The sequence below is a fragment of the Eretmochelys imbricata genome, chromosome 4 (genome assembly GCF_965152235.1).
Source record: "Eretmochelys imbricata isolate rEreImb1 chromosome 4, rEreImb1.hap1, whole genome shotgun sequence".
In the NCBI taxonomy this organism is placed as follows: Eukaryota; Metazoa; Chordata; order Testudines; family Cheloniidae; genus Eretmochelys; species Eretmochelys imbricata.
Genome location: NC_135575.1, coordinates 66,472,512 through 66,496,592, shown reverse-complemented (window position 1 = coordinate 66,496,592; position 24,081 = coordinate 66,472,512). Strand labels below are relative to the sequence as shown.

At 43.2% G+C, this 24,081-nt stretch overlaps 1 protein-coding gene across 1 annotated transcript in view; it reads left to right on the top strand.

Annotated features, from left to right (window-relative positions):
- Positions 1-4,546: 4,546 nt before the first annotated feature.
- Positions 4,547-24,081, top strand: part of SPMIP2 (sperm microtubule inner protein 2) — a 66,202-nt gene continuing 46,667 nt past the window's right edge. The window contains exons 1-2 of the mRNA XM_077814490.1: positions 4,547-4,613; positions 21,081-21,313. Coding sequence (XP_077670616.1) covers positions 4,547-4,613; positions 21,081-21,313 — 300 coding nt within the window. The remainder of the gene's footprint in view (positions 4,614-21,080; positions 21,314-24,081) is intronic.

The following is a 24,081-nucleotide window of genomic DNA, read 5'->3' as shown; positions in this document are numbered from 1 at the left end:
CTACCAAGTACCCTTATGTTGGGTTGGCCCTTGGGAAAAGCTAAAAAATAGCCCCTCTACTGACAAGTGATTGTCATTTTTACTCTATCTTTACCAGCAGATACTGGGACTCAGGGGCAACTAAGAGCCTGCATCCCAAGCAAGGGGGAAAAATTCATAGGGAAGGATTGCAGACCAAGCTGGATAAGCAACCATCTCAGACAGGTGATTAAGAGAAAGCTGAAAGCCTACAAGGAATGAAAGATGTGAGGGACCAGCAAAGAAAGCTACCACTTGGAGGTCAGAAAGTGTAGGGATAAAGTGAGAACTGCCAAAAGCGAAGCAGAGTTGGACCTCGCAAAAGGAATTAAAAACAATAGTAAAAGGTTCTATGGCCACATAAATAAGAAGAAAACGAGGAAAGAAGAAGTGGGACCACTAAGCACTGAGGATGGGGTGGAGATTAAAGATTATCTAGGCATGGCCCAACACCTAAACAAATACTTTGCTTAAGTTTTTAATTAGGCTCATGAAGAGTTAGGGGTAGTGGCAGGGTGGCTAATGGCAACGAGGATATGGAGGTAGAAATTTCTAAACCTGAGGTGAAAGTCAAACTCAAACAGCTTACTAGGACTAAATCAGGAGGCCTGGATAGTCTCCATCTTAGAATATTAGAGGAACTAGCACATGAAATTGCAAATCCAATAGCAAGGATTTTTACTAAATCTGTAGATGATCCAAGAAATGGAAAACCTACATGATGAGAGGAGACTCAAAGAGCCTGGTTTGTTTAGCTTAACCAAAACAAGGCTGAGGGGAGATAGGATTGCTCTCTATAAATACATCAGAGGGATAAACACCAGGATGTGAGGGGAGTTATTTAAGATAAGCACCAATGTGGACACAAGAACAAATGGATATAAACTGTGCATCAACAAGTTTAGTCTTGAAATTAGGTGAAGGTTTCTAACCATCAGAAGAGTGAAGTTCTAGAACAGCCTTCCAAGGGGAGCAGTGGGGCAAAAAACCTAACTGGCTTCAAGACTGAGTTTGATAAATTTATGGAGGGGATGGTATGATGGGTCTGCCAACAATTGCATGTGGCCCATCGGTGGCTGCCAGTAGCAAAAATCCCCAACAACTGGAGACAGGACACTAGATGGGGAGGGCTCTGAGTTACTACAGACAATTCTTTCCCAGGTATCTGGCTGGTGGGTCTTGCCCACAAGCTCAGGGTCTAACTGATCACCATATTTGGGGTCGGGAAGGAATTTTCCCCCAGGTCAGAGTGGCAGAGACCCTTGGGGGTTTTCACCTTCCTCTGCAGCATGGGGCATGGGTCACTTGCAGGTTTAAATTAGTGTAAATGGTGAATTCTCTGTAACTTTAAGTCTTTAAACCATGATTTGAGGACTTCAGTAACTTAGCCAGAGGTTAGGGGTCTATTACAGGGGTGGGTGGGTGAGGTTCTGTGACCTGCAATGTGCAGGAAGTCAGAGTAGATGATCACAATGGTCTTTTCTGACCTTAAAGTCTATGAGTCTATGTCTTCACTGTAGAGTTAGCCTGCTCTGGGCACTTCAGTTAGCCTGGGGCAGAGCGGGGATCAAGCACCCCCGGGGAAATCAGAAAGTTGGCGCCTCTGCGACACCTCCCAACTCCTTATGCCCAGTGTCCCCCTCGACCTGTTATGCCCAGCACCCCGTCCCCACCCCCTCCCCACAAATGCACAGCACCCTGCACAATATCTCCTCTGCCCAGTGCTCCCCCCCGCCCACAGCCCCACCAGGACCGCCTAGCACCCCAAACAGAACCCCCACTCCCTAGTGCCCCAACACACACAGATCTCCCCCACTGCCTCCCAGCCAGCAACCCTCCTTTACCCCAGGTTCCCCAGAAACCCATTCCCTCATGCCCTGCCTCCCAGTCACACATACTGGCCCTGCTGGGAGGTGACTGTGTCTGCTGGGCTGAGCTGGCAGCGCAGCCAGGGCTCCAGCTCCTCGGCAGTGGTGTGATCAGCCAGGCCAGGGCCTGCCCCAGTCGGGCTCCTTCAGGACCCACTTGCCTGGAGGGGCGCAGCCAAGCCCCCCACACTGTGTCTCCCTCCCCTCCCCCGCACCTGGCCAAGACTGGCCAGGCTTCTGCACCAGTTCGAGCTGGCTTGGCGCCGGGGAGACAGACAGGGCCCCACAGGTGGCGGGAAGCAGAGACTGCCCGGAGCTGGAACTGCCCTGGAGTCCGGCCAGAGTGTTGCCAATTTAGCTACTTTCTCACTAGATTTAGTGACTTTTTGGTTTCCCTAGTGAGAAAATAAGTGCCAAAGTGACCAGTGACAAATCTAGTGACTTTCACTGCCAATTACAATGACACTCAGAGAAAGAAGTCACCAATATCTACAGTCACAAAATCATTCACAAGCAGATCAGTAGTGTTAATCTATTCCACGCTCTTCTTACTTCAGCTCAGTAGTGTAAATCTATTCCACGCTCTTCTTACTTCACTCTTTTGCACACCAAGTCAATGTCATTACGTCTCAACTGAGCATGTCCTCAGAAGGAATCACATTCCAGGGCTTCTTGGGTTGAGATCACTATAATCTGCAGGCGAGGAAAAGAAGTTTGTGGAGGCTAATTAAATACTTTGCTAAAGCCAGGCACACGTTGGAGAGAGCAGCACATTAGCCAGGGCTTGTTTTTACCCAGATGTGTTCTTTCTCGCTTCTCTGTGGTAGGTAGCGCACCCTGTGATGCAGGGGAAGATGGCTAATGCAGTGGGCAGGGTGGGGGAGGCAGGTTAGCCGACAAGGAGAGCCACACGAATGGAAGGTGGGGTGGGATGAGACAGGGCCATGTGCCCCAGTGGGGCAGGGGGCACCGTGCCTCCAGGGATGAAGCCTTTAATATAGGATCAAAGGTGGAGCTAGCTTGATTTCAGCTCCCCTCTACTCCTTCCCTGGGGTAGGCCTGGGGTTAGCTGACCAGCTGTTTTCAGAAATTAAACCCTGGAAGTGGGGGGATTCGGAAGGGTCTGGCTAGTGGATTTTTGTTCTTAAATCTACTTTCTTGGCTCCCTGCAGCTCAACTCTGTACACTGCAGCCCAGTATGGCTGGAGTTGGTTAATTTTAGCCAAGCCTCCTTTTCTTGCCAGCCTGGATTTGAGCCAACAGGTTAGTGAAAGGGAAAGCCCAGACCCCAGAGGAAGAGGGTATTCACCTGACCTGAGCTCAGTGCTGCAGGGAGCCAAGAAAGTATCCTTAGCATATGAATTCACTAAATAAAATGACTTGCAGTTTGGCATGCTCTAGACTTCTGTCCATGTCAAATGGTGTTTCAACCTGACATGCTGGGTCACAATGCCACTCACTGAAATTTGGCCTGGCGTTCTCTCTGCCTAACCAAATCTTTAGTGGTGCCATGCTAAGTTAAAGGGAGAATTGTTCACTTTCTGGAGGTGTCCCTGCCTATGCTGACTTGTAAGAAGGCATTGGAGGACTATCAACACTCAAGTTAAGTAGTCTTCATCAACACTGCAGAGTGGACAGTTTACCAGCCCAAGTCAAAGTGGGATCTAGGTTCTAGCCTGTCCACTTACTCTACTGGGATATCTCTACTCAGCCCAGATTTCAGACATGGCCAAACTCGAGTTAGATGATGTTCTGTTGTGTGTGCCTGGGTTAGGGGCAACATCTGAGTAGGAGCCCATGTCAACTTTTTTGTGAAGAGGTACCCTTAGAGTTGCAATCAAATGCAATAGAGACTGATGATAGAACAGGGGACTATTGTGTCTGCTGACTAGGAGAATAAAATGCATTGTCTATTAATGCTGTGTCCAAAATATTACATCAACTGACAAAAAGTAAAATAAAATAAATCCTGCTTTCACTAAATTACTGAAGTGCAAAGCCTAGGTATAAAAACCAGAACAGAACAGACGAGGTTAGGGGGGTTGTTGGGTAGTCTGAAGTCTCCTCAGCTGAGAGGCGGGTGGATGTGGAAGTCATCACAGGCCAACTGCGTACCCTGGTTCCAGGGCTTTCCAGCTATTATCTTTCATGAGCACTAAATTCAATCAAAAATCAAAGAAGTCTTAACAAAGGTAAAGATATAGCGAGGCCTGCATAGCCCCATCCAGCCCCCTGCTATATAGACTACAGTCCAGAGCTGTAGGGCCAACAATTCCCTGGAGCAGGACACCATTAAGCCGGAAGCTGGGCGCCCACACAGACCTTGCCTTTTGCAGAAGTTGCCCGATGTTACCCAGGGAAATACCCCCCCCTCCCCTCACCCCTCCCCGCTCCCCACACGCCTCAAAAGGGCGCCGGTGCCCTGCGCGCCCGGAGAAGGCGCCCGGCCGGCGGAATGGGCGGCGGCTCGCGCAAGGACCGCATGTCACAATGCAGCTGCCGCCCACGAGCAGCGACCCCAGCAACCGCCCCCCGCCGGCTGCGGCCTGCAGAGAGCCCACAGCTGCCGCCGCGCCCGGCGCGGGGCTGGGTCCGCCAAGGCGTAACCGAGGCAAACCACAGGCAGCCGGCCGCCCGGGGCAAAGACCAGGGGCTGCGTCATGGCCGCCAGTACCCCCAGACCCTCCCTCGGAGCAGCCGCTGCGGGGAAGAGGATGATATATACAGGTAACGAGCGCGTCTCCGCACCGGAGAGCCCGGAGCTAGGAGCACAGGGCAGCGGCGAGCCAGAGCCCGTACCGGACAGAGAGGCAGCGACGTCTGCACAGCATAGCAAGCTGCTGCCTCAGAGCCAATACGACAGCGCTGCAATTAGTATGGTTGCATTGGTCACACGCCAAGCGCTTATTTTCTGCGATATTATTGATTATAAGCAGGAGCAATGTGGACACAGAAAATTAAAAGAGTTGCAATTCACCGTATATTATATTTTGTCATGGTGCTGCAGCTTTATTTTATCGGGGGGGGGGTCTTAATAGCTAGATTGAAACCCTTCTTTTTGTTGTTCTTTTTTATTATACTCTCTTTTTCCATCGAGTAAATGTCTCCATTGTTCAACCCTCAGGACTTATTTAATGTGTGCGTGTGAGAGAAACGCATACAAAGCAGGAACGTGAAATCGACACTTCCTCAAGTTGGAAGCTTTTGTGCTCTGCTCAGCAGTGCTCATTCTTTATTGAAAAAGTGTGCCCTGGGCCTAGGTATTAAACAAAGAGACCATATCAGCGTCTGAGAAGAGCGCTGCAGCTGAGGGTCTGTATGAAAACCTCCTGCTGATAGCAAAGACATTTCTCAGCGTTGCAGTTTAATAGCAGTTGCATACTTACTAGAAACACATTTGAATTTTAAATGTCTAAGAAACATAGTGTACAATGAAAAAGCACAGGAATTAAACTGAGGGACTGAGACCAAATTTGTGTGTATTTAGTTTTGAAAAGTGCCTCTTTAAATTCATCCTGGAACCCTAACTTTATAATCACAGAAATAATACATATCTGAAATTTGAATTATACACAATTTATTATTTGATAGCTCAATTGCAGTGTACTCTTATCCTATTAATTAATTGTAAAATCACTTACACTTTCACTTTTATCCTTAGACTCCAAAGAACTGGAAACAAGCTATGAATTGTAGAAAGCATCTCAGACATGGTACACGTTATTGAGAGTTATACTGAACACATTAGGCTGTGCTCCTCATATTATATACAGTAGTAGAGTTCTGCCACTGGGGTATAGTCTCAATAAGAAAATATGAATAAAATACATTTCCCTTCATTGCAAATCTGTGTGTCATTCACAGGTATTAATTTAACAGTTCAGCACATCTCAGTCTGTACAGGGGCAGCTGGCTGCCTCTTTTATTTGGTGCACATGTACACATTCCAGTAGAGGGCCCAAAACAGTAGTGGCAAAGAGTCTTGTGGCACCTTACAGACTAACAGACGTATTGGAGTATGAGCTTTCATGGGTGAATTTTGCAGAATTTTAAAATACCGTGTGCAGAATTTTTACTTTTTCATGCAGAATGCCCCCAGGAGTAAATAATATTGTAAAAACAACAAATGAGCTTTACATTATACATGTATAGAGTCAATAAACTCACGAACATTACACATTTTCATCCACATACACTTTTCCTATCATTATGCCCTCTGTGGAAGGTTTAGGCCTTTGGATCTGCATAGCGCCAGATCTGCTAGCTGTTCCCTTGCACTTGTCTCACCATGCCACTGAAATCCTCCTCGATATATTGTTCCCCTGTGTGGTCTGCCCCTTTGTCCAACAGACAATTTTAGGCTGTGTTTAGAGTCTCCTGTGGCTGCAGAGGACGAATGAGGCAGCATTTAGCCTTAGAAATGTTATTTCATTCTGTCTGCAAACTCAGCACTGCATGGGTTTGCATTCAAAATTGTATTTTTGCAATTTTTAAGGGATAGAAACAATTTTTGAAAAAGATAACATCTATTCTGCTGAAATTGATGGGGCCATTAGAGAATGCTCATCTGACATGCCATAGTGAGGCCTTGTCTATACTGGCATTTTCCAAAAATCTCCCAATGTGATACTACCACCGATAGTAGCAATATTGGGACTATTAGCATAACACCAATGATAGGTTGGCCATTGGCCATTTAATTTGTCTACACTAGTGCTCCCACTATTGTTACCACTGAGACTGAAGTACAGCAGTGGGAGATTTGTAGAAAAGTGCCAGTGTAGATCAAGCCTAACTGGCTCAATCCAGCCCCTGTGCTACAGATTGTATTGGGATTTTTAATACCCTGTAAATGCTTGATCCCTTGCTATTGAAATCAGTAGAAAGATTCCCACTGAGTTCAATGGGTGCTGGATCAGGCCCTAATGCACTCTCCCAGGAAAACTTATGCCCAAATAAATTTGTTAGTCTCTAAGGTGCCACAAGTACTCCTTGTTTTGTTTTTTTTTAATTGGAAAGTGATCTTGACTCTTCATCCTGGCCACCTTTAATTCAATAAAGTTGCAACATCTTTGTTTGATGCAGGCAGTATCACTGTACTGTTGTAAATGTTTGATCACTGTCAGGCAATTTCAACACGAGTAATAGCCAAGGTTATTTTTAAAGAGTGAAAGGCAACTTAATCACAGCCTTGGTTCAGCTAAAAATGCAGTGTTTGCTTTTAGTGACACAGAGCAATGAAGTGCAAGTAAAGCAAGCAATACATTTTACATGATAACTTGCTGGCTGCTATGGCTGGTAACTGTGTTATACAGGTTTACAACCTACTGTATCAGTTCAAGGTTAGCATAATTTTCATATGCATTCTGCAATTCTTAGTATAAAAAGAATTAACCTCTACATTTTAGTTTTCTAGTATAGTATTCACAAAGAGGACTTATACTCTGCAACACTGAGCGTCAATGTGCCTAACAGTTAGGCACCCTGCCACCTCGTGGAATTCACAGTCCTGAGTTAGGTGAGGCACCTATCTCCACTCATGATTCACAGCCATGAACCCCCTCCTGTGTGTAAATAATTAAATATTCATTGGAGCAGGAGGACCAAAACCTGGCTGTCATGTCCCAGCTGAGTGTTCTAACCACTGGGTTACAGAATCATTCTAATGTTCTCTCTGGCTCAATTACTATTTAATTATTTATACTTAGTGGAACAGCTTCACAAGGAGAGCTTAAGGGAGACCTGTCCCACAATACCTTATAGCCCAGTGGCTTAGAGCACTCCTCTGGGAAGTGGGAGTCTTCAATTAAAATATCTGTTCCACATCAGACAGAGAAGGGAATTGAACTTGGGTCTCCCACATTCTGAGTGAGTGCCCTAACTACTGGAATAAAGGCTGTAAGACGGTGAAATGTATCACTCCCTCCTCCTCTCTGGATGTTTTGTGAGGATTTAGACATGCTCTAAGCACTTATTGGACCCCATAGAAAGGGAAAATAATCCAACTGGGTCTTATGTGTAAGTTAGGAGCCGAGCTGCTGGTCAGTGTCAGGACTTTGGCAGCTATTAGAATTCTTTGAATTTTTTGTTCACAAGCATGTGGACAAGGGTGATCCCGTGGACGTAGTATACTTGGACATTCAGAAAGCCTCTGTCAAGGTTCCACACCAGTGGCTCCTAAGCAAAGTCAGTAGTTGTGGAATAAGTGGGAAGGTCCTTTCATGGATTAGTAACTGGTTAAAAGACAGGAAACAAAGGGTAGGAATAAATGGTCGGTTTTCACAATAGAAAGTGGTAAATAGCAGGGACTTCCAAGGAGCTGTACTGGGACCAGTGCTTTCCAACATATTCCTAAATGATCTGGAAAAGGGGGTAAATAGTGAGGAGGCAAAGTTTGCAGATGATACAAAATTACTCAAGACAGTTAAATTCAAAGATGACTGTGAAGAGTTACAAAGGGATCTCACAAAATTGGGTGACTGGGCAACAAAATGGCAGATGAAATAGAATGTTGATAAATGCAACGTAATGCACATTGGAAAACATAATTCCAATTAGGAGACAAAGTGGGTGAGGTAACATCTTTCTAGGAAACTAAGTCACAGTGTCAGAGTTAAATACAAAGTGGAACAGATTGTTTAGCATAAGTAGTTAACACATATTTCAAGGGACCATTGAATCTGTTCCACCTTTTATTTAGCTGTAACACTCTGAGTTAGTTTTGCAGACCTGAAGAAGAGCTCTTTGTAAGCTCGAAAGCTTGTCTCTCTCATCAACAGAAGTTGGGCCAATAAAATATATTACGTCATTGACCTTGTCTCTCTAATATCCTACGACCAACAAGCCTCCACTGCATATAATCCCAATTATACATACAAAACCGATGGGTTCTAAATTAGCTGTTATCCTCAAGAAAGATCTTGGAGTCATTGTGGAGAGGTCTCTGAAAACATCTGTTCAACGTGCATTAGCAGTCAAAAAAGCTAACAGGATGTTAGAAGCCATTGAGAAAGGGGAAGATAATAAAAAAGGACAAATCATAATGCCACTATATAAATCCATAGTATGCCCACACCTTGAATACTGCATGGAGTTCTGGTCATTCCATTTCAAAAAAGTTATATTAAACTATAACTTTATATATATGAATATATATATATTAAAAGTTATATTAAAATTGGAAAAGGTACAGAGAAGGGCAAGACAAATAATTAGTGGTAGGGAACAACTTCCATTCCAGGAGAGATTAAAAAGACTGGGACTGTTCAGTTTAGAAAACAGAAGGATAAAGGGGGATATGATAGTGGTCTATGAAATCAGGAATGGTATGGAAAAAACATGAATAAGGAAATATTATTTACCCCTTCACGTAATGCAAGAACTAGGGGTCACCCGATGAAATTAATAGGAAGCAGGTTTAAAAGTAACTTAAGGAACTAACAGTCTTTGTATGGAACTCATTGTCAGGGGATGTTATGAAGGCCAAAACTATAACTGGGTTCAAACAGGAATTAGATAAGTTCATGGAGGATAGGTCCATCAGTGGCTATTAGCAAGATGGTCAGGGACACAACCTATGCTCTGGGTGTCCCTGAATGTCTGACTGCTAGAAGCTGGGACTGGATGACAGGGGATGGATGACTGGATAATTGCCCTGTTTTGTTCATTCCCTCTGAAGCATCTGGTATTGGCCACTGATGGAAGACAGGGTACTGGGCTAGATGGACCATTGCTCTCACCCATTATGGCCGTTCTTATATTCATTTGCTCAACCACTGAAATTTAGATGCCTTGGGGACTTTAACTGTTATAAACTTTGGTGCCCAAGGAATTTAGGTGCCTAGATGGTTTGATGACAGCTGAGAGGTGACTTTATGAATGCCAGTGGTTCCGAAGGAGTGGTCTACAATGGAAACTAACATCAACATAGCTACATCTCTCAGGGGAGTGAAAATCCATGCCCCTGAGAGACAGCTATGCTGACCTAACCCCCAGTGTTGACAGTGCTAGGATGGAAGAATTCTTCCATTGACTTAGCTATCACCTCCTAGGGAGGTGGATTAACTACAGTGATAGGAGAACTCCAATCACTGTAGTGAGTTTCTACCTTGAAGCACTGCAGCTGTGCTGCTGTAGCATGTTAAGTGTAGACATAGGTCTAAGTGTTGGATTTAGATGCCTAAAATGGCAGCTAGGTTCCTAAATTTCCCTTGTTAATCCCACCCCTAATATTTTAGCTCAATTTTTGACTGGTGTTCAGTTTCCAATGGTTTAAAGATTATATGATTATCCTTAAAAATAATTCACCTTAAAATAGTAAGACAGTGAATTTATTTCTGTAATACGCCTGTAAATTTGTTCCTCCCAATTTTAGTTAACAAAGTCTTCTGCCACTATGTTGGCTTACTCCCACACCTCCAAAGCTATGTTGTGGGAATTCTAATGTGCAAGTGTTATGTCTCCTGACATGACTGATGATCCTAAGATCAAAGGTAGCCATCGTATGGTCTCAGAATCTGTCTTGTCAGGAAACTAAAGAAGATAAACCAGAACAACTGTATAATAAAGCTGACCTAAACATGACTCCTTTGCTATATCACTTCAGCCTTTGTTGTACAGTGCACTGACTGACTGTTGGATCAAAAATAAAGTTAGCTTCTGTTTCTCCATTTCTCTTGTTTTGCTCCAGCCTCTGGCTCAGAAGGTTCTCTGAGAGTCAGGTTTAGAAAAAAAGCTCAAGCAAATAAAAACAGTTAAATGTCATTGTCGTGCAGCTCCAGGCACACAGTAGCTTTGAGAACATCCCAGAATCCTTGCAAAGGTTAGCTTAGAAAGTTAAGCTATAATACTTACATTGTCAGGAAATTTAGATTCCACCTCCTACATTCATTATGGGGCACTGGATAGCTGTAACTTACAGGTTTGAGTCCAGCATGGGGAGACTGGCTTTATTGATGCCTGTGTTGTACCTAGAGGAGTTGTGTTTACATATTTGTCAGTCTGGTGCCTTTCAAAAGGAGATTTTTTTTTTAAGTGGACAAGTGTATGCATAAGTTTGTGATAAATTTGCTTTTAGCTTTTGAGACACCATTGAAGAGATAAAATGTGATTACCAAACTCAACTAAGCTACACATCCACATTTTGGAGACATATCTGATTATAGTACAATTTCAAACAGAAATTTACTTTTCAGTATTTCTCAGTTTACAGTATCACTAATTAATCTTCAAAAAGTGATGCAGCTCTGAGGACTGGCTTATTAATTTTAGGAAAGAATAAGCAGTGGGCAGTTTTATCATTGGTTTGCTACAGCTGGCCACAGGGCCCAATTTTCTGAGGTGTTAAGTACCTCCTGCAAAGTGCCAAGTATCCTCAACTCTTACTGAAGTCCACAAGTGTTGCTGTGCACACTAGACATTTGTCTACCCTTGAAAGTTTTCAGAGTAACAGCCGTGTTAGTCTGTATTCGCAAAAAGAAAAGGAGTACTTGTGGCACCTTAGAGACTAACCGATTTAATCCGATGAAGTGAGCTGTAGCTCACGAAAGCTTATGCTCAAATAAATCGGTTAGTCTCTAAGGTGCCACAAGTACTCCTTTTCTTTTTACCCTTGAAAGTGTTTCTCATAAGGTATGGTATGAATTTAAAGTGCAACAGCTATTCCTGAATAACGCCATGTATGAACTGAAATAAGTGTGCCCACATATGGAGTGAATCAGGAACAAATCCACGCGTAAACAAGCCCTTAAGCAACTCGCAGGATTTGATCTATATCGTATATCAGGCCAGGCTAAAGACAGTCACCATCCAACTGGGATGATGACTTTGGCCCTCATCCTGTAAAGACTTATGCACATACTTAACTTCATGTACTGTGAGTAGTCCCATTGCCAGCTTCAAATGATAAAGTTGTAGTAATTTTGGAGTTATTGTTTTGCTGCTAGATTGAAGTTTGTTGGGAAGGGCAATGTAATTCTCCTACAGGGCATAATGCATTTAAATGATTGTGGTGTATTTAGCTATGAAGCTGTTCACTGCATTTTTAAGCACAGTTTGTCTGGGGGATTATGTAATTATTTATTTATATTTAAATAAAACAATGCTTATACAAAGCTCGAGGCACCATGATTAATAATTATAACAAAACATTATAACAATTATAACAATAATTCATATTATAACAAAACAATAACAAAAAACAAATCCCCAGCTGCATTAAAGTAATTATTCAAAAAGGAGCTCTGCCAATCTCTACAAAAATCCCCCCCTTTATTTCCCCTCCCCCCCACCTCATCATTCTGGGAACCTACCCTCAGCCCTCTCCAAAAACCTAATCAAACAGAAGTGTTCTGCAACATTCTCAAGAGGTGACCACATTCCAGCTATTTTGGATCCAGGTAGAGAGCATGTCCCAGAGACTTTGAGCTGTCACACAGAACACCGTGCTATGGGCTGCCTCTCTTCTACAACAAGGGGGAACCTATTCAAATGACTGCAGCTGGGACAGTATGGTACAATCCTTCAAGATTCAAGATGGAGGGTCTTACAGAGTGACACATATTCCACCTGCTTTCTCACTCATGGAGAGTTTATAATTGTTCCTTCCTTGTTTGTTGTTTTCTTTACTCTAAAAGGAAAGATTGAACATACAAGCTTTACTCTTTGTATATAGAAGACATTTTTTACAAGGAGTTAATCACACACTAGCAAGCATTAGGACACCAGTGATGTACAATGTGTACCAACTATATTTCTACAAATTATTTAAAGACGCTGATTTCTTTTAAATTAAATCTGGATAGCAGATCAACATGTGTGATTAGTGAAGATTATTTTGTGTAGTTGAAATGTACAATGAGGTAATAAAGTAATTGGCAGAGCTGAGAAATGCAAAACGAAAAACTTAACACAACATTGATGCTCCAAGCCAGAGGTGTCAATGTCTATTTTATTGTGCTCATATGGCTAAAGTGATGGGAAGAAGGGAATTAATTCCTTTATATCCAACCAGATGGTAATAATTGTATTCTTTTCTGAGGAGGTGATTATTGCCTAGTATTCACAGGCATAGCAGAATCAATGTTGGAATGAAAAGAAGTACTTGTGGCACCTTAGAGACTAACCAATTTATTTGAGCATAAGCTTTCGTGAGCTACAGCTCACTTCATCGGATGCATACTGTGGAAAGTGTAGAAGATCTTTTTATATACACACAAAGCATGAAAAAATACCTCCTCCCACCCCACTCTCCTGCTGCTAATAACTTATCTAAAGTGACCACTCTCCTTACAATGTGTATGATAATCAAGGTGGGCCATTTCCAGCACAAATCCAGGGTTTAACAAGAACGTCTGAGGAAGGGGTGGTGGGGGGGGGTAGGAAAAACCAAGGGGAAATAGGTTACCTTGCATAATGACTTAGCCGCTCCCAGTCTCTATTCAAGCCTAAGTAAATTGTATCCAATTTGCAAATAAATTCCAATTCAACAGTTTCTCCCTGGAGTCTGGATTTGAAGTTTTTTTGTGAGGAGAGTGGGTTTGTGTGTGTGTGTGTGTGTGTGTGAGAAAACCTGGATTTGTGCTGGAAATGGCCCAACTTGATTATCATACACATTGTAAGGAGAGTGATCACTTTAGATAAGCTATTACCAGCAGGAGAGTGGGGTGGGAGGAGGTATTTTTTCATGCTTTGTGTGGATATAAAAAGATCTTTTACACTTTCCACAGTATGCATCCGATGAAGTGAGCTGTAGCTCACGAAAGCTTATGCTCAAATAAATTGGTTAGTCTCTAAGGTGCCACAAGTACTCCTTTTCTTTTTGTGAATACAGACTAACACGGCTGTTACTCTGAAACCTGTCATTATGCAAGGCACTGCATTTAGTCGTATGGAGTGGAAATCTATCAACTGCATGAAAAAACTTGTACAGATACAGACAGACATCATCTTCCTTTCCAAATGCAAACAGATGGACATCGTACCAAAAGGACTGAAGGTAAAAAATCCATTACAATCTACATACCACACAGACTATGCTGACAGCTTGTGCCACACGCTCTCAAAGAAACTGCGGAATCACCTGGTCAACATCCTCTACAGCAAACAGGGAAAGATTAAGAATGAGCTCTCAAAAATGGATACTCTCATAAAAAACCAACCTTCCACACAAACTTCCTCGTGGCTGGACTTTACTAAAACTAGACAGGCTATTTATAACACACACTTTGCTTCTCTACAAAAGAAAAAGGACACTAAACTTTCTAAACTACTACATGCCACAAGGGGCCACAGCAATGGTTCCCTCAACCCACCCAGCAATATTGTTAACCTATCCAACTATACTCTCAGCCTAGCAGAAGCAGCTGTCCTATCTCGGGGCCTCTCCTTCTGCCCCTCCACCCCCACGAACATGATACAGTTCTGTGGTGACCTAGAATCCTATTTTCGACGTCTCCGACTCAAGGAATATTTCCAACATACCTCTGAACAACATACTAATCCACAGAGACCTCCCTACCAACACTACAAAAAGAAGGATTCTAGATGGACTCCTCCTGAAGGTCGAAACAGCAGACTGGACTTCTACGTAGAGTGCTTCCTCCGATGTGCGCGGGCTGAAATTGTGGAAAAGCAGCATCACTTGCCCCATAACCTCAGCCGTGCGGAACATAATGCCATCCACAGCCTCAGAAACAACTCTCAGGTTTCAGAGTAACAGCCGTGTTAGTCTGTATTCGCAAAAAGAAAAGGAGTACTTGTGGAACCTTAGAGACTAACCAATTTATTTGAGCATGAGCTTTCGTGAGCTACAGCTCACTTCATCGGATGCATACCGTGGAAACTGCAGCAGACTTTATATACATACAGAGATCATAAAACAATACCTCCTCCCACCCCACTGTCCTGCTGGTAATAGCTTATCTAAAGTGATCATCAAGTTGGGCCATTTCCAGCACAAATCCAGGTTTTCTCACCCTCCACCCCCCCACACACAAACTCACTCTCCTGCTGGTAATAGCCCATCCAAAGTGACAACTCTCTACACAATGTGCATGATAATCAAGGTGGGCCATTTCCTGCACAAATCCAGGTTCTCTCACCCCCTCACCCCCCTCCAAAAAACACACACACAAACTCACTATCCTGCTGGTAATAGCTCATCCAAAGTGACCACTCTCCAAGTTTAAATCCAAGTTTAACCAGAACGTCTGGGGGCGGGGGAGGGGGGGTAGGAAAAAACAAGGGGAAATAGGCTACCTTGCATAATGACTTAGCCACTCCCAGTCTCTATTTAAGCCTAAATTAATAGTATCCAAATTGCAAATGAATTCCAATTCAGCAGTTTCTCGCTGGAGTCTGGATTTGAAGTTTTTTTGTTTTAAGATAGCGACCTTCATGTCTGTGATTGCGTGACCAGAGAGATTGAAGTGTTCTCCGACTGGTTTATGAATGTTATAGTTCTTGACATCTGATTTGTGTCCATTTATTCTTTTACGTAGAGACTGTCCAGTTTGACCAATGTACACGGCAGAGGGGCATTGCTGGCACATGATGGCATACATCACATTGGTGGATGTGCAGGTGAACGAGCCTCTGATAGTGTGGCTGATGATATTAGGCCCTGTGATGGTGTCCCCTGAATAGATATGTGGGCACAGTTGGCAACGGGCTTTGTTGCAAGGATAAGTTCCTGGGTTAGTGGTTCTGTTGTGTGGTATGTGGTTGTTGGTGAGTATTTGCTTCAGGTTGCGGGGCTGTCTGTAGGCAAGGACTGGCCTGTCTCCCAAGATTTGTGAGAGTGTTGGGTCATCCTTCAGGATAGGTTGTAGATCCTTAATAATGCGTTGGAGGGGTTTTAGTTGGGGGCTGAAGGTGACGGCTAGTGGCGTTCTGTTATTTTCTTTGTTAGGCCTGTCCTGTAGTAGGTAACTCTGACATCATAATCAAAAAGGCTGACAAAGGAGGTGCTGTTGTCATCATGAATAGGTCGAAATATGAACAAGAAGCTGCTCGGCAGCTCTCCAACACCACTTTCTACAAGCCATTACCATCTGATCCCACTGAGAGTTACCAAAAGAAACTACAGCATTTGCTCAAGAAACTCCCTGAAAAAGCACAAGATCAAATCTGCACAGACACACCCCTGGAACCCCGACCTGGGATATTCTATCTACTACCCAAGATCCATAAACCTGGAAATCCTGGGCGCCCCATCATCTCAGGCATTGGCACCCCGACAGCAGGATTGTCTGGCTATGTAGACTCCCTCCTCAGGCCCTACGCTACCAGCACTCCCAGCTACCTTCGAGACACCACTGACTTCCTGAGGAAACTACAATCCATCGGTGATCTTCCTGATAACACCATCCTGGCCACTATGGATGTAGAAGCCCTCTACACCAACATTCCACACAAAGATGGACTACAAGCCGTCAGGAACACTATCCCCGATAATGTCACGGCTAACCTGGTGGCTGAACTTTGTGACTTTGACCTTACCCATAACTATTTTACATTTGGGGACAACGTATACCTTCAGATCAGCGGCACTGCTATGGGTACCCGCATGGCCCCACAGTATGCCAACATTTTTATGGCTGACTTAGAACAATGCTTCCTCAGCTCTCGTCCCCTAACACCCCTACTCTACTTGCGCTATATTGATGACATCTTCATCATCTGGACCTATGGAAAAGAAGCCCTTGAGGAATTCCACCATGATTTCAACAATTTCCATCCCACCATCAACCTCAGCCTGGTCCAGTCCACACAAGAGATCCACTTCCTGGACACTACAGTGCTAATAAACGATGGTCACATAAACACCACCCTATACCGGAAACCTACTGACCGCTATTCCTACCTACATGCCTCCAGCTTTCACCCTGACCACACCACACGATCCATCGTCTACAGCCAAGCTCTGTGATACAACCGCATTTGCTCCAACCCCTCAGACAGAGACAAACACCTACAAGATCTCTATCAAGCATTCTTACAACTACAATACCCACCTGCGGAAGTGAAGAAACAGATTGATAGAGCCAGAAGAGTTCCCAGAAGTCACCTACTACAGGACAGGCCTAACAAAGAAAATAACAGAACGCCACTAGCCGTCACCTTCAGCCCCCAACTAAAACCCCTCCAACGCATTATTAAGGATCTACAACCTATCCTGAAGGATGACCCAACACTCTCACAAATCTTGGGAGACAGGCCAGTCCTTGCCTACAGACAGCCCCGCAACCTGAAGCAAATACTCACCAACAACCACATACCACACAACAGAACCACTAACCCAGGAACTTATCCTTGCAACAAAGCCCGTTGCCAACTGTGCCCACATATCTATTCAGGGGACACCATCACAGGGCCTAATAACATCAGCCACACTATCAGAGGCTCGTTCACCTGCACATCCACCAATGTGATGTATGCCATCATGTGCCAGCAATGCCCCTCTGCCGTGTACATTGGTCAAACTGGACAGTCTCTACGTAAAAGAATAAATGGACACAAATCAGATGTCAAGAATTATAACATTCATAAACCAGTCAGAGAACACTTCAATCTCTCTGGTCACGCGATTACAGACATGAAAGTTGCTATATTACAACAAAATAACTTGAATCCAGACTCCAGCGAGAAACTGTTGAATTGGAATTTATTTGCAAATTGGATACAATTAACTTAGGTTACCTTGCATAATGACTTAGCCACTCGCAGTCTCTATTCAAGCCTATTTCCCCTTGGTTTTTTCGACCCCCCCCCCCTCAGACGTTCTTGTTAAACCCTGGATTTGTGCAGGAAATGGCCCACCTTGATTATAATACACATTGTAAGGAGAGTGATCACTTTAGATAAGCTATTACCAGCAGGAGAGTGGGGTGGGAGGAGGTACTTTTTCATGCTTTGTGTGTATATAAAAAGATCTTTTACACTTTCCACAGTATGCATCCAATGAAGTGAGCTGTAGCTCACGAAAGCTTATGCTCAAATAAATTGGTTAGTCTCTAAGGTGCCACAAGTACTCCTTTTCTTTTTGTGAATACAGACTAACACGGCTGTTACTCTGAATGTTGGAATGATTCACCTTGGTATCAGAAAGTCTCTCCACTTTTACTTTATTTTTCCTTAATTTTTCTAGCATCTCTCTTTTTACTCCTTTCCATTAACACTGGAAGGTTTTAAATTGGCAGTGCCCTAGTCCATTACATTAGGAATAATCATCCCTAAACCTGAAGGGAAGAAGTCACAGCTGACAGTTCGCTGGTTAGAGTGTTCCCACTGTGTTTCCCAACGTGGTGGGTTTCTTCAGCATATATGGGTCTCAGGAGCCTACTAGATCTGACCGGGATCTGAAGTTTGGAAATGTATCTCTTACGTGAGGGAAGTAGTAGTTAGGGTTTGAATACACTTGAAAGTTCATTCACATTAAGGTAGGGTTTGAATTTAAGGCGGAATAGCTATTCCTGAAAAGTTCCAATTGTGCCTACACTTAAAAGTTTACCCAACATAGTCGTGTGAGTTAGGGTGTGATCCCCCACACATACACACTGTGACCAACATAGCTATGCTGACAAGAGCCCGAGTGTAGATGAACATAAGAACGGCCATACTGGGTCAGACCAATGGTCTATCTAGCCCAGTATTCTGTCTTATGACAGTGGCCAATGCCAGGTACTTCAGAGGGAGTGAACGGAACAGCTAATCATCAAATGATCCATCTCCTGTTGCGTGTTCTCAGCTTCTGGCAAGCAGGGACTAGGGACACTTCCAAGCCTGGTTTTGCATTCCTGCCCATCCTGGCTAATAGTCATTGATGAACGTATCCTCCATCAACTTATCTAGTTCTTTTTTGAACCCTGTTAGTGTCTTGGCCTTCACAACATTCTCTGGCAAAGAGTTCCACAGGTTGACTGTACGTTGTGTGAATAAATACTTCCTTTTGTTAGTTTTAAACCTGCTGCCTATTAATTTAATTTGGTGATCCCTAGTTCTTGTTATGGAGAAAGAGTAAATAACACGTCCTTATTTACTTTCTCCACACCAGTCATGATTTTATAGACCTCTATCATATCCCCTCTTAGTCGTCTCTTTTTTAAGATGAAAAGCCCCAGTTTTATTAATCCCTCCTCATATGGAAGTTGCAGTTATGCTGGCAGAAAAAGGCCTTTTTTCTGGTATAGCTTACTCAGTTTAGGGAACTGGTGTAGACTATAGCAGCAAGATAACTCTTTTCCTGATGTAAGCTGCATCTCCCCTAGAAAAGTTTTGCCAATAATAGCTCCACTGGCAAACCCTTTCAAGCGTAGACAAAACCTGTTTCTTTTCCAGTCGCGTTTCTTTTCCAGTCGCGTTGCTTTTCCACTTGGGCCATTGGGGTTCTTCCTTGTAGAAATATTGGGGTGGTGAGTGTCATGGCTGAGACAACTTCCCTTTGGGGCCCAAAAGACCTGTACACCCCATTGCAATGATTACAACTTAAAAACAATCTGCTACCTTCCCCCCCCAAACACATGAAGCAAATATTTTCTCCTGGGCTTAGAGTTTGCTTTAGTTTTGTCTGAATAAATTGTTATGTCAAAGTTTAAGTCTCTGATAATAGAGGTTTATTATGAAAATGGCAACATATCTTTCCTTCACAATATAATGATGTTAAGGAGCTATTAATGCAACCAGTTTTGGGAAGCTGTCATCAACGTACTGTAGTTGTGACTTAAGGTAAGTCTATACTGTGGAAGAAAAAGGTGTGTTCTGAAGTTAGCTAACCTACATAAACTAACTTGGGTTAAAATAGCAGTGAAGACATGGCAACTCTGCTTTTAACTTGGGTTAGCTGCTCAACTTAAAGCATATAGGGCAGGTGGGGATTGAACTAGGGCTGTTAACTCAAATTATAACCCGAGTTGCTGTGTCTTCGCTGCTCTTTTAACTGAGTTAGCTAACATAGGTTAGTTAACCCGAGTTAAGAATACACCTTTTATTTGCAGTATAGACATACCCTTAAGGATTAGCGTTAGGGCAGAACCAGCCTTTAGAACCTGTCAGGATCAAGTGTTTGGGATTTCTGCCAGGACGGCCTTTAGAACTTTCTGTCAGGACTCCTCAGTGTTTGGGATTTCTTAGAATATCAGTACTAATGTCAGCTTTAATTTTGTATCAGGTAAGTTTCTACCTCTCTTTGTTGCAAGGATATTCTTCTAAATGTAATAATACAAAATCGTTATATAGTTATTTTCATCCATAGACTTAGAAGTACTGCACCAAGGTGTGTAAACATCATTATTCTTACTTTACACGTGGGGAACCTGAGGAAAGTGACTTGCTCAAGACCAGGCAGAGATTTAGTGGCCAAACCAGGAATAGAAATCTCACCTCCTCACTCACAGTCCACTGTTCTAGTCCTTGCTCATCAAGCTAGAAGCTTTGCCACAGTAACTTTTCCTAATATTTATAAGTTATTCCTGGCCAACTCCCAAAGATGCCCAGCGCTGGCCTTTGGGGCCCAAACTATGACACAGCTGCAGCTCTACTGGTTTTTGGAAGGGCTCAAGGAATCATCTTGTTGGGCAGGCCCTAATTCTAAGCCAAAAACAATAAAATCCTGCTTCCTGTCAGAGAATGATGGTTTACTTTGCTTCCCCTTATGGCCTCTTTTTCAAGAGTCAGTGCTTTAGGAGCATAAAAAAGTAGTGCCCATTCAAAAGCTTTTTTCCCACCTGGGAGCATGCTGTAACCAAGATAGAATCATAGAAATGTAGGACTGGAAGGGACCTTGAGAAGTCATCTAGTCCAGCCCCTTGCATTGAGGCAGGTCCATGTAAAGCTAGACCATCCCTGACAGGAGTTTGTCCAACCTGTTCTTAAAAACTTCCAAAGATGGAGATTCCATAGCCTCCTTTGGAAGCCTATTCCAGAGCTTAGCTGCCCTTGTAGCTTAAGCCCATTTCTTTTGTCGTACCTTCAGGGGACATGGAATACAATTGATCACTTTCCTCTTTATAATAGTCCTTAACATATCTGACATAGACAAAATGAGCGTGAACTACTCTTGTGCAGAGAAACGGGTCTTTAAAAGTTGTTGCATTGAAGTAACTGAGAAAATAAAGGATGGAACAACACATACTGAAATAGTAAGAAATGTAACCCTTCAGTTTTATATAACCAATTTTTAATCTTTTCTTTTCTAAGGCCCAGATGCTATTCATGATTACAGAACAAAGCTCCCTGAGTATACTCGCTACATCGGAGCAACCACTCCAGCACAAGGGGCCACGAGTGACCTTGAGTACTTGTGGCGTACTGCCCCCTGGACGACTTCTATATTGCCCCACAAACGTTCCTACCCTGGACAAATTGGCTGGGGAGTAACAGAATTTAGTTATCTCAACAGAGGAAATCTGCTCACTGGCATGCAGATTAAGGTAACTACTCATACATTTCTCCAGAATTTTATCTGATGCCATCTAGATGACATTAAAGAGTGTCTTGCTTTGTAATTTTATGCTGTGTCTTTGTAGTGCAGTGGTTAATCAGAGAACAAGATGGAACACATTTATTTGATAAAAAAGGCACCATTTTTTAAGATCATGTACAATCAACATTATTACAACAAATGTATTAAAGTGGTGGTACTTGAAATTATACGAAGCATTCATAAATCTTAGCTTTCATGAAACAAATCAAATGGGAAAGTTGTGCTGTGTAATGAAGACATGTGCACTAGAGCTGTGCAATCTATTAACATCTTAAAGCAATTGAGCCCATGTGTTTGCAAACATCAACCCATGCTCATGAAAGCTTGGGGAAACATTTTCAGAAATGGGTTCCTGAAGTTAGACTCTCAAGTCCATGTAGATGCCTAAACAAACAGCCTGATTTTAGATAATGCAGTATGCACAGCACCTCCCACTGATGTTAGCTTTAGACACCCATTTTTGAAAATCTTGGCCTTGATGGATGTGGGGTGAGTTTTAACACCTTGCTGGGAAACTGACACCCAGAAGTGTGGAGGGAGGAAGTGACTGGAACAGCTGGGAGGAGCTAACTTTAGGATGGAAGGTTCCCTTAAGGGTTGCAAGGTTCACTTAAGGGTTTGAGTTTGAACTTGAGCTTTAAGGTAAACCTCCAGGTGATGGCCCACTTCCAAATACCGTAAAAAGAACTGTAGGCATGAGTTTCTGAACTCATCTGTGAACAGAATCCTGCCAGGTTGCACAGGTCTAGTATGTGCTCACTACCTCTAAGAACTCTGTAAATGCTTTTGTGGTGCTCAGCCTCTTGGGGAGCAGAAGTAGAGAATAGGATCTCAAGACATTCTGGAGCTTGTCTACCTCCAGTCTGGGCACTGAATCTGCAACCTTTGCTTACACCTGCTTGACATATGTAAGGATTGCAGGAAAGTGTTCAATTTTTGCAAAAATCTTTAGTTTTTATATACAGATGCCAAAACTGCATGTTTTTATTGAATAGATCTGACCAGTTATGCCTGAGGCCCCAGTCAGGTCGGGGCACTATCATGCTAGGTGCTGTACAAACATATACGACACTGTTCCTGCCCTGAAAGAGCTTTTTTGTATCGCTAAGACATAGCTTACATATGTCCTATAGTGTTCGCACATTACATAGCTGCACTCCTAAAAAAAGTCAATGAACATAGTTTAAAAACCCCAGATTATCAGTTCGGTGTACAGTATATGAATTCTTACCCCCACTCTTGGGGCCCTGTGTTTTCCCACTCCTCCATTGGATGCAATTTCCTCTCCCCAGTTGTCATTATTGTGAAAAGTAACAGAAACAAAGGATGGAGGAGCCTGGCCTGGTCCTTCTTCCAACATCCTGTGAAGAAAAGCAGGAAGGGGGCAGCTATCCTGGTTCAGCTCTTTCCCACCCAGAGGACGACAAGGAGGAAAAGGTGGCCCTCCAACCTTTATCCCCTCTGCACAGTAGCACAGGAATATGCACAGTAGCACAGGAATATGCACAGTAGCACAATGTATAAATAGCTACAGCTGAAAACATAACAGATTATTTTCCTTGGTGGATGGGTAGGAACTGTTTGTGTTTGAGTTTACCAGCAGTGGAAAAGAAAAAGCCCAGGGCATTTCGAGAACTATTAGAGAAGAATAGCAGACTTTGGCTCTAAACTGTTAAAACTTTAGTTTCCATGGGTTGTTCCTTCATAGCTTTGACACAGGGAACTAAAAGGCATTTGAGGACTCTGAAAGCTACATTTGGCCCTAAGGGCATAATTTGGGCACTCTTGCAAAACAATGTCCTTTCTAGGTCAAAGTCTGAACCTTCATTGATTGCTTCGCTGCAAAATCTGAGCAGGTGTACATTCCTAGGAAGAATACTGGCTTTGATTAATGTCTCATACTTCTTTGTTCAAACAATATATCCTGCTCAAATGAGTCTGGTATGAGAAAAAGCTTTGTGAAAGCATAAATGGGTGTGTTTATAAATATACACACCCACACACCCACCAATGTATACACTGGTATGGACTCATGAATGGGTGATGGTGGTGGTTGCCACTCAAAAATAGGCAGAAATTAAATAATAATGTGGAACCTAATTCTCTTCATTCTTAGTACTGGGTGCCAGTATGTAGAAACTAAGGAATCTCTTTATTTAGGATCCTGAATTATTTGGGCATAGAAGCGTTCCTGGCAGCATTGCCCTACAGAAGCAGGAGTAGCTGTATCTCTTTTGAGTACAGCATCATGTGCAACCACTCAATTCAACCTACAATAACAGGAGGAGGAGACCTAAATCATCTGGGACAGGAAACGGATGCATAAAATGCAAAATTCACAGCCCATCCTGGCATATCACCTCTGCTCTCTTGTCGTGAAGGATCTATGTGGGGTGAACTCTTCAGATTTTAGTGGAAACCAGAGTTGAGCTGAGCAGTTGCACCCTGCCCTCCTTCACTGCTTCATTTCCTGTCTGTGATAAAGAGGCTGCTAAATTTAGCCTAACAGTGTAACCAGTGTATTCCTTTATCAGATAGCCATTAATAGGATGAACATTTTACCTTAGATATCAATACACAGCTGTTTTTCTTTTAACAGTTTTCCTATTTTACTTGATACTTCTAAATCAGCTTCTTCTGGAACCGAAAATGGTTTTGAACTGCTTTCCCTTTATAGAATCAATAACACACATGGAGTCCAGGTCTCTCTCAAAT